Source organism: Neopsephotus bourkii, unplaced genomic scaffold, assembly GCF_033783945.1.
Source record: "Neopsephotus bourkii isolate Nb327-2 ecotype Australia unplaced genomic scaffold, CSIRO-AGI_Nbou_v1 NB_668, whole genome shotgun sequence".
Taxonomy (NCBI): Eukaryota; Metazoa; Chordata; class Aves; order Psittaciformes; family Psittacidae; genus Neopsephotus; species Neopsephotus bourkii.
The window spans coordinates 2,537,044-2,551,386 of record NW_026901167.1 but is presented as its reverse complement, the minus strand read 5'-3'; the positions used below and the strand labels follow the sequence as shown (position 1 = coordinate 2,551,386).

Below are 14,343 nucleotides of genomic sequence, written 5' to 3'. Positions count from 1 at the left end.
CCAGGCGGCTCCAGGCCCCGCGGTGATGGGCAGCTCTGCCGGCTTCGGGGGTGGCACCAAGAGGGGTTCTCTTTGCTATGGTCCACACTGGAGCATGGCAGCTAGCCCAGCGGCAGCATCTCTGTGGCACTCCCACGTCAGCTCTCACTCTGCTTTGCTGGAAATAAGGTTTCCCTGGAGATGGTTCTGAAGACCTCAGAGCACCTCCCAGTGCCTAAAGGGGCTGCAGGAAACCTGGAGAGGGGCTTGGGACAAGGGCCTGTAGGGACAGGGCAAGGGGAATGGCTTGAACCTGCCCGAGGGGAGACTGAGCTGAGCTCTTAGGCAGAAGCTCTTCCCTGTGAGGGTGCTGAGGCGCTGGCACAGGGTGCCCAGAGAAGCTGTGGCTGCCCCATCCCTGGCAGTGGTCAAGGCTAGGTTGGACACAGGGGCTTGGAGCAAGCTGCTCCAGTGGAAGGGGTCCCTGCCCGTGGCAGGGGCTGGAACTGTAGAAGCTTTAAGGTCCTTTCCATCCCAAACCAGGCTGGGGTTCTGTAGTTCTATGAGATGCTGCCATGTGCACAGCACCCTGGGAATGCTGCAATTGCCCAGTGAGCCACAGATGTGCTGGGGGTGTAGAAACCCTTTGCTGGGCCTTCCCCCTGCTGCCATCTCCCAGCTCTGCTCAGGCAGCCCCTCACTTCTCTCATGTTAGTGCTGGACTGGAAGAAGTTCAGAAAAGAGTCACACAAATTGAAGGGCAGAAAGAAAAGAACATTACAAAACCCCATGTCTGACCAGTTAGAACCTGGATCCAGCCTCCTAATGCTTATTGGTTGTAATAAACATTAGGGTAGATGGAGAATTAGTTAAAGGAATGGTACACAACTATGTAGAAGAGCAACGGAAGATGCACAATGGGGTCCTGCAGGTTACAATGAAGGAACAAGGCAGAAACAGGAGGGGGCTGCAAGGTGAGCTGCAGGATATGCTGGTCCAACAGCTCAGCTCAGGCTGTAGGAGCTGCAGGCTCCTGCTGGCCCCATGCAGCTGGTCCAGCATGGCCCTGCACACAAGCACACCCTGCACACAAGGAGAGGGAAGACAGATGCACCAGCCTGTTACTTGTTTCTTTAGCTCCCCAGACTGCAATGGCAAATCCCTGCTGCACTTGCCCAAGCACAGACAGAGCTGCTCCTGCTGTGTTTGGTCCCAACCAGCCAAGTGAAATGGTGAGCTTTGGACAGACGGGAGGGAGCAGAAGACACCCTGTCATCCCTTGTCCCCAGGCCCCATGGTCTCCACTGCACGGTGCTGAGCCCATCCCCTGCAGCACAGCCTCTGGGCTGCTCAGGGTACCTCCACCATGCTCCTTGCTCTATGCCATGGAGCAGCTCAGCTGCATCACACTGAGATTCCCCCAGCTGCAAGATGGGCCAGTCACAATGTGCCCTGATGAGCAAGCCTAGAGAACCCTGTCCCCACCATGCTGGCCTCCAGCAGCCAGCACAGCACTGCAGCTGATCCCTCAGGAATAGCTCCATTGGTGAGCCTCATCCTGTGCTCCCAGGGCCTCCTGCTGATAAACAGTCATTTATGGGACCTGGGTACACTGTGGCAGTGACCCAAAGGCCCAGAGATGCAGCAAGATGAAGCCAAAAGCTGTGTGTAAGAAGTGCTTCTTCCCTAAAGAGCTCAGTGCCACAGGATGCTCACTAAGCACACAGCAGGAGCTCACTAAGGCAGGGGAGGATTGGATGCCTGCATGCAAAGAGAGCTTCTTCAGAGTTATTTTAATCAATGAAAAACCGTGTTTGTGTGCATGGCAGGAAAACATGCAGTGCTGGCATTAACAGAGAGCTTTACACTTCAGGCTTTAAGAAATGAGGATCATCTCCACATCTGAGGAGGGGATTGCTGCACCAAAGCAGAGCCCTGTAGGAACATGCAGGGGGGCGGTGTCTCCTGCATGAGAGTAAAAGTCCACCATGGCTGCCCCCTGCCTCTCACCTTGTGACACCTCAGAGCTGCTTCATCAGTGAGGTGTGCCCAGAACCAGGAACACAAGCACAACAAACTGCTGCTCCAGCCCGGCTGCAAACCTCCTGCCCATCGCAATCCCCACCCTGGGATGGGAGGAGACCTGTGCCTGGAAGAGGCTGACTCAGGTGGGAGAGAGCTCGGGAAGGGGCACACACGGAGCTGATAACCCCAAGTGCTGGCACCTGCCCTGCTCCAGACACATCTCCTCCTTCCACTCAGCCTGGAGGGGGGCCACAGGGACACAGTCATTCACTTAGTGGGGAAGTGCAAAAGCAAAGGACAAGACCTGTTAAGGGAAAATGCTTTAATAAGGAGCTGAGTGAACAATTAAGAGAAGCATCTGATCCCCCTCCCCTGCCATGGGAGACTGGAGAGCGTCCTCCACAAGGAAGGTCTGTGGTCCTCTCTCTGCTCATCTCCACCATCCCTGCCGATGGGGTGGCTGCACATGCAACGGGCATCCCCACACGGGAACCATCCTCGGTGCCAGCCCTGGAGCACCAGCATCACACCGCTGCCTCCACCCCACCCTGCCTGCCAGCTCCCAGCCTCGGATGGCTCCATCACCTCAAACCTGCTGCTGCTTCACCCAGTTCCCTGCCAGTGCTCATCACCACCAGCCCATGAAGGGGCCTTGAGCCTCAGCAGCTGCAGCTCTAACAGAGCCCTTCCCTCTCCACTTGCAGCTCCCCTCCTGCAAACCCCCATGGCCCATTGTAGCTGCCACCAGAGTCGTTGGATTCCCACTGCTGCACCAAAGCAGAGCAATAAGCCCTGTAGAAACATGCAGGTGGCCAGCATCTCCTGCATGAGACTAAGAGCCCACCTTGGCTACTGCTCTGTAGTGAACTGTACATGCCCAAACTAAAAGGAAGAAGTAAAATCCCTGTTTGCTGCCGCCTGCTTACAACGCTCCCTAATGCTGTGTGGGACTCGGACATGTTACTGAGCTCAAGAGGAGGCCAGGGCCATCTGGACCCTGCACTTCCCCAGTTTCCTTCAGTGGGTACTGGTGCTTTGGCTACTGGGAGTGGCGGTGCCAGAGTCCAGACAGTTTTGGCACTTGCACCGGCAGGGCAGGCACAGTGAACAGTGCTGCTGCAGGCATCTCACCCCAGTGATGTGGGCATTGAACAGGGCAAAAGGAGTCGGGAGCTGATTTCCAGGCAGGTGCCTTCATGGAGGGAAGCAATTCAAGGAAACCAAGAGCTCTCTCATTTCCTCCCCTCTTCCTACCAGAAGCCTGCCCGTCTGATTTAAATGCAGCTTTGGCAGCTGCTCTTTTTGCAGGTGCTAATTTCAGCAAAGTGTCAAGAAATCCCCAGCGATGATGCTATTTGCATGGCACGAAGGCAGCACGGAGCTAGGCTCTATCTGGTGTTGCTGGCATTTCAGCCCCTGTTGTTGCTTCCTTCCTCTCACATGATGTCCTGCGGGAAGAGGAAGGTAAGTGTGAAGGACCGGAGCTGAGGGGCTGCTGCACCTACAGCCTTTCCCTAGGAGCAGCAGATGGGACAGGCTGAAGGCAGCCAGCTCCTTGCGAGATGACAGTCACACGAGCGCTGTCATGGAACTACAGAATCCCAGACTGGTTTAGATTGGAAGGGACCTTAAAGCTCACCCAGCTCCAGCCCCTGCCATGGGCAGGCGATGGTTTTCACGGGGGAGGTACCTTTCTTGATCGCAACCACCTGCAAAAAGCTGCCCGATGTCCAAAGTGTGGGGTTGGCAGGAGAGCCTGCAGCCACCCGCTGGGGACTGGGAGCACTGGGAGGTACATGAGTGAGGAGAGCAAGCCATAGGGAGTTGAGAAGCAAAGAGAGGAGCCAGCTGAACTCAGCGCAGTTCATCAGCTCCTTAGCACTACCACAGATCTCCATCGAGCAGGAAGCTGCAACTTCCAATCTGCTTGTCAAAGGGAACTTGACGAAACTGAAGAGATTACTCCCTAGGGAAGCGCTGGATTCCCCAAGGTTGGCCACTTTCAAGGTTCAGCTGGACAGGGTGCAGGGCCATCTCGTCTAGACCGTGCTTTTGCCAAGAAAGGTTGGAGCAGATGATTCTTGAGATCGCTTCCAGCTTAGTCCTCTATGACTGACTGAACAGCACTCTGCAGAGCTGGCTGCACGCTGGTGGCAAAAGGGGCCAGCAGCTCCTGTGAGCGATGGAGGGTTGGTACAGCCATGGGGAATGGGATGAAGCATGACCACAAACACCTCACCCTGCGACTGCTCCTCTCTGCCGCTGGCAGCAGCTCATGCTGGGAAACGTGCAGCTGGGATGCCAATAACCAGGCACCAAGGGACCGAGGCTCTCCGTGCTCTCAGGGCAGTTGCCAAACAAACTATTCTCCTCCAAGGCAAACCATTTTAATTCCATTAATGACCCCTCATCCTTCGCCTGGTGCCGCTGTGCAGTTCCTTGTGGCAGCAGCAGCACGAGGGCTTCAACAAACACCTCCAGCTGCTTTCTGCAGTTTAAACTGCAGCCAACTAAACATGTTCCATGGCTGTGCCGGGGGAGAGGAGCGATGGAGACCTGCACCAGGTCCCTCCAGTAGAGCCCAAGCTCTCACCCTGTAAAGCAGAGCCTGGGGGCTCTGTTGTGCAGCAATCAGCTGCAGCAGGCCTCATGGATTTCCTGACAGCCTCCAGCACCCACAGCCGCTCCTCCCATCACCGAGCAGAGGCTCCTGCACTGGGTCCTGGGCTGGCTGTGGGTGCAGGGGGAGCCTGGCTGCTGCACGGACACAGCAGTCTCAGCACTGCGGTGTCTCCTGGTCCGTGGGTGCCCAGCCCTTGGCTGAGCCCCATTTCCCTTGGAACAAAGCACATTTCCAGGCTGGTGGAGCAGAAGGAACACTTGAAATAGCGTCCAGGGCACAACCTCAGCACCCCGAGGCACAGTGAGGTGCTCCGAAGTCTCACATCTTCAACAGAATTGGTTGGGTTTATGCTTCTGGACCCAGACCTTGGTCACCAACTGGTTGTGCTGAGTGTGACCCCACCAGATCTGTTTCCCTGTGTCTTTCACTAGTCCTGAGCTCTCCGTGGGTGGCAGCCAAACGCTTGTCTTGAAGCCCCACAAGTCAGCGCCTGTGGGCTCCCAACAGGGAAGTTCCCGCAGGAACGAGTCCCATTCTCTGAGTGGGTCAACACATGGCTCTGAAATTGCCAAGAGGGTTCAGTACCACTCTGCCCAGCTCCGGAGCTGTCCTGGGCAGCACAGACCAGCCCACAGGGACCTTTCCACACACCCAGGTATGCCTTTTCCTCCATTATTCCTACTGTGCATGGGGGACAAGAAGGGGAGCTCTGCGGGTCCACACTTCCCCTCTTCCACCCTGCTCCAATCCGCCCCTTCCAGATGCAGCAGAACCCATCCAGCAATTCCCACTGCCCACAGAACCCAGAGATACCGGTGCCTCGTCGGGGCTGGGCTGCGCCAGGACGCTCTTCGCGGGCCGGGACCCTGCAGAGCCCGGGGCAGAACGGAGGCCGGGTCCCGGCGGTGGGGACCAGAGCCCCGGCGCTGCCCCTTTAAGGGAGAAAGCGGGGCTCCGAAATTTGTGAATGGCTGACCCGGCTCCCGACCCGCCCACTGGCGGTTCAGCCAATCAGCGTGCAGGGCCGCAGCCGCCTCAGGGGCCTTTCTTAAAGGCGCACAGTCCCCACTCGCGCCCCCCCCATCGCTTCGGCAGCCCCGAGGTGACCTTCAAACGGGTTCCAGCCGTGGGGTGAGGAGTGCCCGGGGTACATTCGTACACATAAACACGTGTAACACCCATAAACAGCTCAGGGAGGGGATCCTGCCCCTCTGCTGCGCTCTGAGGACACCCCCCTGCAGCCCTGATCCAGCTCTGGGGCAGCAGCACAAGAGGGACCTGGAGCTGTTGGAGCGAGGCCAGAGGAGGCCATGGAGATGCTGTGAGGGCTGGAGCAGCTCTGCTCTGGAGCCAGGCTGAGAGAGCTGGGCTGGGGCAGCCTGGAGAAGAGAAGGCTCCTGAAGGGGAGACCTTAGAGCAGCTCCAGTGCCTAAAGGGGCTGCAGGAAACATGGAGAGGGGCTGGGGACAAGGGATGTAGGGACAGGGCAAGGGGAATGGCTTGAACCTGCCCGAGGGGAGACTGAGCTGAGCTCTTAGGCAGAAGCTCTTCCCTGTGAGGGTGCTGAGGCGCTGGCACAGGGTGCCCAGAGAAGCTGTGGCTGCCCCATCCCTGGCAGTGCTCAAGGCCAGGTTGGACACAGGGGCTTGGAGCAAGCTGCTCCAGTGGAAGGGGTCCCTGCCCGTGGCTGGAGAAGCTTTAAGGTCCTTTCCAAGCCAAACCCGTCTGGGATTCTGTGATTCTATGGCATGGGCTCCTCAGGAGTGACACACCAGCAACACAAGCCCTGGGTGATAGATGATGTGCCATTTCCCTCGGTCTTGGCTTCAGGGCTTGGTTTGGACATAGGATGGTTGGTTTCCAGCAACTGGTTATCCACAGGGGCCAGAGCACACAGCTGGGTTGAGTTCCACCCCAAAGGAAGCCAGGCCATGAGCTTTGCCACTGAGCCTCAGTGCAGGGAGAGCAGGCAGCAGGGAGAGGGGGCTCATCACCTCACTCCTGTTGTGAACCACAGCAGTGAAGAGGGAGCACTCCCACAGCAGCAGAGCCTCAGATCTTACAAAATCCCCCTGCAAAAACACCCTGTAAGGTTCAGCGATGCAAAATGTGTCCCCAGCGAGAGAGGACCCGGCTGTGGGTACGTGCCAAGGGACTGGGAGCAAACAGAGCAGGAACAGGACTGCGGTGTGCTCATGAAGCCACAGGCAGAGCTTGCCCCTGCTTCCAGCAGTGACTCCAGCCCAGGAGCAGCCTGGCTCTCCCCTTGCACTGCAGTGCAGTGCCCCTCGCTTGCTCCACCACCGCTCCTGCAGCCTGCTCTATCCCAGGCTGGGAGATGCTCTGCTCTAAAAATACACCTCACAGGAGGGGAACGGAACAGCCTGGCCGGACATTGCCGCATTGTCTGGGCACGTGCAGGTGGGGAGCTGGTCGTGATGCTGGGGAGCAAAGTGAGCCGGGCATGATGCTCTCCATGCCAGTGCTCCGGGCACAGGCACCGTTGTGCCTGAGCAGTGCCAGCCCCAGAGCTTATCTAGGCCACCGACCACAGGAGGCCTCTGCGTGAGCCTCAGTACTTGGAATAAGCTTCAGGTGCAATGCCAGCAAGACTCCTGCAAGGTGCTTTGTGCCTGCAGGCTGCAGGGCTCTGGCAGGCACTGCCCTGGAGCAAGCCCTGGCAGCAGGGCACACACGGCTTGAGGTGCTTTGCACTGCGGCAGCCGTGCGTGCTGTAACCCCCAGGCAGGCAGCACGGAGCGGAGCAAGGGCAGGCAGCGCACACCAGAGAGCACCTTTCAAAGGGCACTCGGATTTGCAGGGGCAGATGAGGGGCGATTCCCAACTCTGCATTCATCTGCTGCCCTCCCGCCCCTGCAGTTCCCCCAGCTCCTACCAGTGCTGGGGATAATGGATCTCTCAGCGTAGATGCTTGAGACTGATCCTCCAAATCCTAAAGACCAAAACCCTTCATGAGCAGTTATCGTGCTGCTCTATTTATAACAGTGCTGGTATCGCCTCTGCCATCGGAATCCTGATTTCTGTCCAGGCCGATGCCATTAAGATGCAGTGACGCTCTCCCAGTTCCAGTGCTCCAGATAGCAGCTGGCCTGTCAGGCTCTGCCTTCGAGCTTGGTTTGTTCCTTCAAAACAGGGTGAGGAGAGGCCGCTTGTTTTGCAGCAGTGCCCCCAGGAGATGTGTCCTCAGCCTCCCCAGATGCTGGGGTGGCTGTGAGGGCAGTGAAGGACGGCACACACCTTGCTGTGGGCACAGATGCTCTGCACTCTGTGAGCCCTTGCTTGGTTTGTACTATAGCAGATGGGCTCCAGCACTTTGCTTTGGTCACAGCGGGAATGTGGTCAGTCACCCCTCAAGGCAAAGCAGGAAATGAGGGACCTGGGTGCTGCTGTGGGGACCCTGCACAGAGGACGCACTGCCTCATTTTGGAAGCTTCCTGAGCAAGGCAGGCAGAGAGCCAGCAGGGACAGTGCGGTGGCTCATGGAGCTCCTGGGCAAAGCACTGATGGGGCTGGCCCCTGTTCAGTCGGAATCCTACTGAGCTGCCCGTGACCTGTTCTCAGTTCTTGTCTTCAGAGCTACGCATGAAACCCGTCCATGTGAATACGTGTGTGTTGCCCCAGCACTGCACTCCCCTGGGAATGGGCATGAGATGGAGGGAATCAAAGCTGCAGCCTGAACCTGGAGGGAGGGTGCATGGATGGATGGATGGATGGATGGATGGATGGATGGATGGATGGATGGACGGACTCCAGGCTCATCTGGATGACACATGAGGCTCCAGAGCCTTCCCCTCACTGTCCCCTTCCCACTGGGAGTGCTGCATGCACTCGCACCATCATGCATCACTTCAGAACAATGACAATGACTTGGATGAATGGATGGACCAACAGCCCTGTGTCTGTCAAGGCTTCCATAGGCTCTACAGCCAGTAGAGCCTCAGATCTGCCAAGGATCTTCCTTTTGCCACTCGTTTTAGACAGAAGGTCCCCGGTAGAGTAGGAACAGTTGGCCATGCACAAGCCTCTGGTTTGACATCCTGGTGGCTCTTCTGACTTCATCCTTTGCTGAAGCTCTGTACTGAGCTGGGAGAGCTGAGGTCTAAGCACCTCCTTGTTCATCTCTGCAGCAGGAATAGCAAGAGCCTCCAGTAAAGTTGAGGCCATTCGACCCCAAAACGTCCACTGAAGTGACACTCTTACTGACATAGCCCGTGCTGACCCTGCTGTGAGCAGCAGCATCCCTGGGCACAGGCAGCAGCTGCCCAGCCAGGTGCCCGTGCTGTGCAGGGCTGACATAGGGTTCAGTCTGAACATGTTACTGCAGACAGACACCCTTCTGGCTTCAGCCCTTTGGCTTTACAGCCCGTGTCTGCAATGTTGAAACATGAAACTGCTGGGGAGCATCTGAATGCAGAGCCCCGAAGCGACTTGTGGGCGCAGAGCTGTTCAGATGACACTGGGGCAGCAGCCGGCTCCTCTGGGCCATGGATACAATGTGGAGGGGGGGTCCCTCCAGGAGCTGGTTACTTCTCTGCTCCCCTTGTTTGAGCACTGTCCACTTCCCAGGGTCCTCGGGTTGCAGGGCTGATGCTGCTGAGCTGGAGCCGACATAAAGCAGTGGCCAGCCCAGTCTGCAGCGATGGCTGCGGCTGCTGCCAGCCCCAGAGAGACACTGGCTGCGGGGACAGCAGGGCACTTGCAACCTCGTGGTGGGTGTCTGCATTCACTGGCAGCCATTCCCCTGCATCAGGGACCTGCTTCATTGCCCTGATGCTCCTTGCAATAGTGAGTGGCCTCCTGGTGCTACCCTTCTCCCCGCAGAGAAGGTGCAGAGCGATGGGGCTAAAGCAGGGGGAGCAGGGAGCCAGGTCCACAGCCACAGCATCCATCACAGGCCGGCCTCATCCTGTCCAGATGCAGAGCACAGGAAAGCCCTTCTCTTCAGCCGAAGGCAAATCGGGAACCAGGAAGAAACACTTGAGAGAAGGATGGAGCGGCAGACAGCCGGTCGCCGTGCACAGCCTGCCTTTCACTGCCATATCCCCCAGGAGCTCCTCCAACCGTGCTGGCGCTTGAGCCATGGGTTATAGGGCAGACGGATGCATCTTCTTCAGTGGCAGGAGCAGGAGGGGGGCTCCTAAGCCCAGCCACGGCATTTCTGCAGGGCTGGGCTGTGTACTCCTGGGATGCAGGGAGGGAAGGGGACGTTTGTGGCACACTGCAATCAGGCTCAGTGGCACCCCACGCACCCCCAGCCCTAGGAGTGAAGCTCCCCGTGCACTGGGTGATTTCCAAGGGATGCCTGTCCCTGCAGCAGTCTTTCTCCTCCTCTCCATCGCGTTAAGAGCCGCTGTTACTCAGTGTTGACTGCTGGGCTGAGCAAGGACAGAGCCGGGCAGCGAAGCAATGAAGCCCTTGGTGGGGAGGGATGCTCGGACAGGCTGGATGAAGCCGAAGCGGCTGCAGCTCCGCGCTGCGCGGCAGGCGAGGGTGGAGAGGAAGAGCCGCCCCTCCCCGCAGCAAGCACCACTTCTGCTCATCAGCACCATTGTTCCTCTTCCTTTATATCCACAGCTGCGCTCCCTGCTCCCTGCGCGGCCCTTCCCGAGAGCAGCAGCCTCCTGCCAGCCTGCGAGCGGCAGCGGCCGCAGAGCATCCCCCGGCTCTTCCCGCTGCAGCCCCGGGGCCTGTGGAGAGGTCGGAACGGAGGATTTGGCAAATGAAACACCCCAAACCCCATTGCTCGGGCACGACTGTGCCTCTGAGTGCCTCAAAGCGGCACCTCAGCCAGCGGAGGCCTCTGCTCTTGCCCCGCTGAGGGCTGAACATCCACTTTCCCATGGACGGGTGGTTTCATCCCAAAGCCTCACCATCAGGAAGCACATGCTGCTGCTGCTGCATTTACTGGGACCGATTCCTTCACAGCAGCCATTTGCACACTGCAGTGTGTACACACACATCCTCACCAGCAGACAGGAGACTTTCTGTTCCTGGAAGCATTTGTGTGGAGAGGCAATTTATTTCTCATGTCTCTTCCTGGCCACAGCAGGCTGTGGTGGCTTTTTGCTCTATCACTGCTGGGGAGAGCTGCAGGCGGGGATGAGGACAAAGCCAGGACAACAGAAAACTTATTTACATTGATGGATGCAATAACAGAATTGCACTTACTTCAGGCAGGACAAACCAGTTCATCATCCTGCCTTTTATCAGTGGCAGCATGCCTGCCAGAGCTCTTGTTCCTGGGCTGATAGCACCAGGGGCAGCTGCTCTGCCCTGCAGCTGATGCCCTCCTGCCCTAGCATTAAATATCATCCATTATAAAAGCTTCTCCAGTTCTTCCAAGTGCCCTTTGCCATTTCAAGTGTTCTCCTGAAGCCCACTTTGGAACTGCCCATGGCAAACAGCAGGCACCAAAGGCTGGGGAGCAGGAAGTCGCTGTGGAGGTGGGCAGGAGCTGGGTGTGTAGATGTTATCCAGCCCCAGTGCTGTCCTGCATGCCAGGGCTGCTGAGAACCAACACAGGAGGAGGTGCTGGGCAGGAGATGAGGTGTCCTTAGTGCCTTCATGCAGGAGTGAGTGATCCGAAGCAAGGTCCATCGGCACAGCCTGCCCCCAGGCACGGCTGATCCCAGGTCATGGTCCCGGTTGCTGGCATAGAGGACTGCTGGAAATGCTCTCGCTCTGCTGGGACAAGGGCTGTGTTGAGCCATGCAGATGACGTCCCATGGAACAGGCTCACTGCTGTGTCAAAGGCCCCTGTATCCCAGCACAGGGGCTGCCGCAGAGGAGCAGTACTGACTCTGCAGCAATCCAGCACTGCTTGCTCTCAGTTCCCAGGGAAGCTGCTGGTCTCAATGGAAAGCTGACTTTCCACCAGGAATAGGGCATGGCTAAGCCCAGCACTCAACACCACCATCCCAGTGTTGTTTCCTCTCCAGGTCCCTGCTTTGCCTGTGGCCACCCTCTGGGATGGGAAAGCTCTGCCAAGCACAGCCCCCTGCAAGGCCTGTCCTGCCTGTTCCCCCCATCTCCTCCCTGCTCTGGGCTGGCACCTGCAGCCCCCATAGATGGGAGACCCCAGAAGTGCCAGCGCTGAGCCCTGGCTCCTGCCCTGCGCCGGCACAGGCGGGGAAAGGAGGCTGAAAATAAAAAGAGCTTCGGAAAAGAATGCATGGATTATTTCAAGCCTGGAACAACCTGCTCGCACTGAGGGAGGGAAGAAGCCAATCTGTTTAGTTTATCTAAGGGAAAGTTAGGAGGGAACTTAGATGCATCTATAAATACCTACATGTTGGGAACATTTCTGATTGCCACAGTTCTTTATCCTAGCAAACAAAGGCAGCAACATTTCCTGAGGCTGGGAGCTAAAGCAAGAGAAATCCAGCAGCAAAGGGCAGGTTTTGATGGGAAGGGTAAATACGCATTAGGCCAGCCAGGCTGGGGACACAGCGCAGCCCCCATCGCATGAAACCTGAACAACAAAGCAAGGTGGCTTCTGCTGAAGGAGACACTGCAGATCAGCCACACGTTTGGGGCTGGGGGCAAGAGGCGCTGTGCTCCACAGCCTGGGACACTTAGGAAGAAATTCCCGTACAATCCAACTGTTCCCAACCCCTCAGGCTTGCAGCCCTCGAGGCTTTTGCCCTGTGACCCCCCCCATCCACAGTCGTGGTTCCCTCCCACTGGTGAATGGAGACTCATCCTCCTGTCGTGCTCAGAAAGCCACCACCCCCCCACCCTTCCAAACCAGTAAAGATTTGGGGAATGTCTGAAAACAGAGAGAGAAGCAAGAAGAAAAGGAGAAATTAAAGAGGAAGGGAAAACAAATGGGGCATCACCCATTTTATTGCAGTCCAGAGTAAGAAGGAGACATTTAAAAAGGAGAGAAAAGCAGCAGTGCAATTTTTGTCTCTAAAATACTTTGGAAGAAGACTTTGATTTAGCAAACAGCATCATTTCAAACTATTCCAAGGCAAACATCAGTTTCAGATCATCTTAAATCTGCAGTGAGGCCCATCCATCCATCCTGGCCACTTCACCCCTTCCCAAAAGGGCATTTTGCCCTTGCTCATCCCTAAAAGCCCCCTTAAATGCATATCCCAAACGATGCACTTGCACTAGGAGGAAGCTGAGATTTACGATACACATCCAAAGAAACAGCATTTCCAAGTCAATCAGACGGCACAGAAAAGCTCCTGGTAAGCTGAGGAATGGACCTGCCATTTCAGAGCTCAGAGAAAACAACTATGGAAATCTGCAGTGTGGGAGTGTGCCAGCGCTGGGGGCGAGAGGGATGGGGCTGGGAGGATTTCCAGCTCCACACAGCCTCTTTACTCCTGTGCCACAGCCCTGAGGGCTGCCACTGGGCCACGGTAACTGCTAATGCAAGGGGATAATTAGAGGTATAGACTGGGGCTGAGGAACAATTCCTGCCCCAGAGGGTGCTCAGGCATTGGAACAGGCTGCCCAGGGCAGGGCTGGAGTCTCCATCCCTGTGAGAGTTCACACAGCGTGGAGACGAGGCCTCAGTGCCATGGGTTAGGGGTGGCCTTGGCAGTGCTGGGGTGAGGGTTGGACTGGAGGAGCTGAAAGGGCTTTCCCAACCCATTTGATTGGTTTCAGTGCTCCCCACCCCTGGTACCGGACTTCCCAGCCCGAGCATCACCGGGGCAGCCCTGAGGCAGCACTGCCCGGCCAGGGGAGCAGCCGCCTCCCGGCAGGGTCCCGCGGTGCCCTCAGCTGCCCCCCAGGCTGGCGGGGTGCGGCGCGGCGAGGGCCGCTCGGGGGCTCACCTGGGGCAGGGCGCTGCGGGAGCCGAGCACCAGGCTGCACACACTGCCCGGCGCCGCCGTCCTCCGCGCCGTCACCTTCACCAGCCGCGGCGGCGTCCCCGGCGCGCTGCCCCCGGCCCCCGCGGGCAGCCTCCGCTCGCCGGCCTGGAACGACAGAGGCGGTGCGTGCAGACAGAGCGGAGCGGAGCGGAGCGGGGCAGGGCGGGGCAGGGCAGGGCAGGGCAGCCGCCCCCGGCCCCCCACCGCCACCGCCGCCACCGCTGGAAGGGCCGAAAGGAGCTGCCCCCCACGCGAAGGGATCGCGCCGCCGTCAGAGAGCATCCTGCCAGCCGGTGAGCCTGCCCCAGCACCGGCCCCGGGCTCACTGCAGCCCGGGTCTGGCCAGGGAGGGCCTGAACCTCCCGCACTGACTGTGGGCAGCTTTGTCTTCCCCGCTCTATCGTCAAACTGCCTTGGAGTCTCCCTAGGAGCAGAGTTCAGCTCCATTGTCCCTGAGTGCCACTCAGATCTGCCGTCCCCACAGGCATATGGTGGGAAGCCAGTTCAGTCCCTGAGGCAGAAAGCTGGTGTTTGTCTGGTAGGTTTATTTCACTTAACCTTTCCCTTTCTGCACCAATGTTCCTGCATCCCCAGCTGAGGGGGATCCCACAGCATCCCTTGGCAGGGCATGCAGCAGCAAGACAGGGATGGGAAAAGGGTCTGCAAAGACACAAGGCAATTTCATTTACCTTGGTGCCTTTGAGATAAAGGAGACCTCACTTCTCCCCTCCTGCCTACCCACCTGGTGCTGTACCTTTTAAAAGGCTGTTGAAAATTAAAGAGAAGGTGGAGGACAGGGACAGGAGTTATCTGAGAGCTGGGGAAAATCCTGAAAAGGGAAACTTAAAAGACTCAACCTGCTTT

General features: G+C 57.7%; 1 protein-coding gene across 1 annotated transcript in view; it reads right to left on the bottom strand.

Moving 5' to 3' along the window:
* The window catches only part of DLG3 (discs large MAGUK scaffold protein 3), a 67,818-nt gene that overhangs the window by 46,108 nt on the left and 7,367 nt on the right, over positions 1 to 14,343 (bottom strand). Inside the window, exon 4 of the mRNA XM_061353253.1 lies at positions 13,441 to 13,584. Coding sequence (XP_061209237.1) covers positions 13,441 to 13,584 — 144 coding nt within the window. The remainder of the gene's footprint in view (positions 1 to 13,440; positions 13,585 to 14,343) is intronic.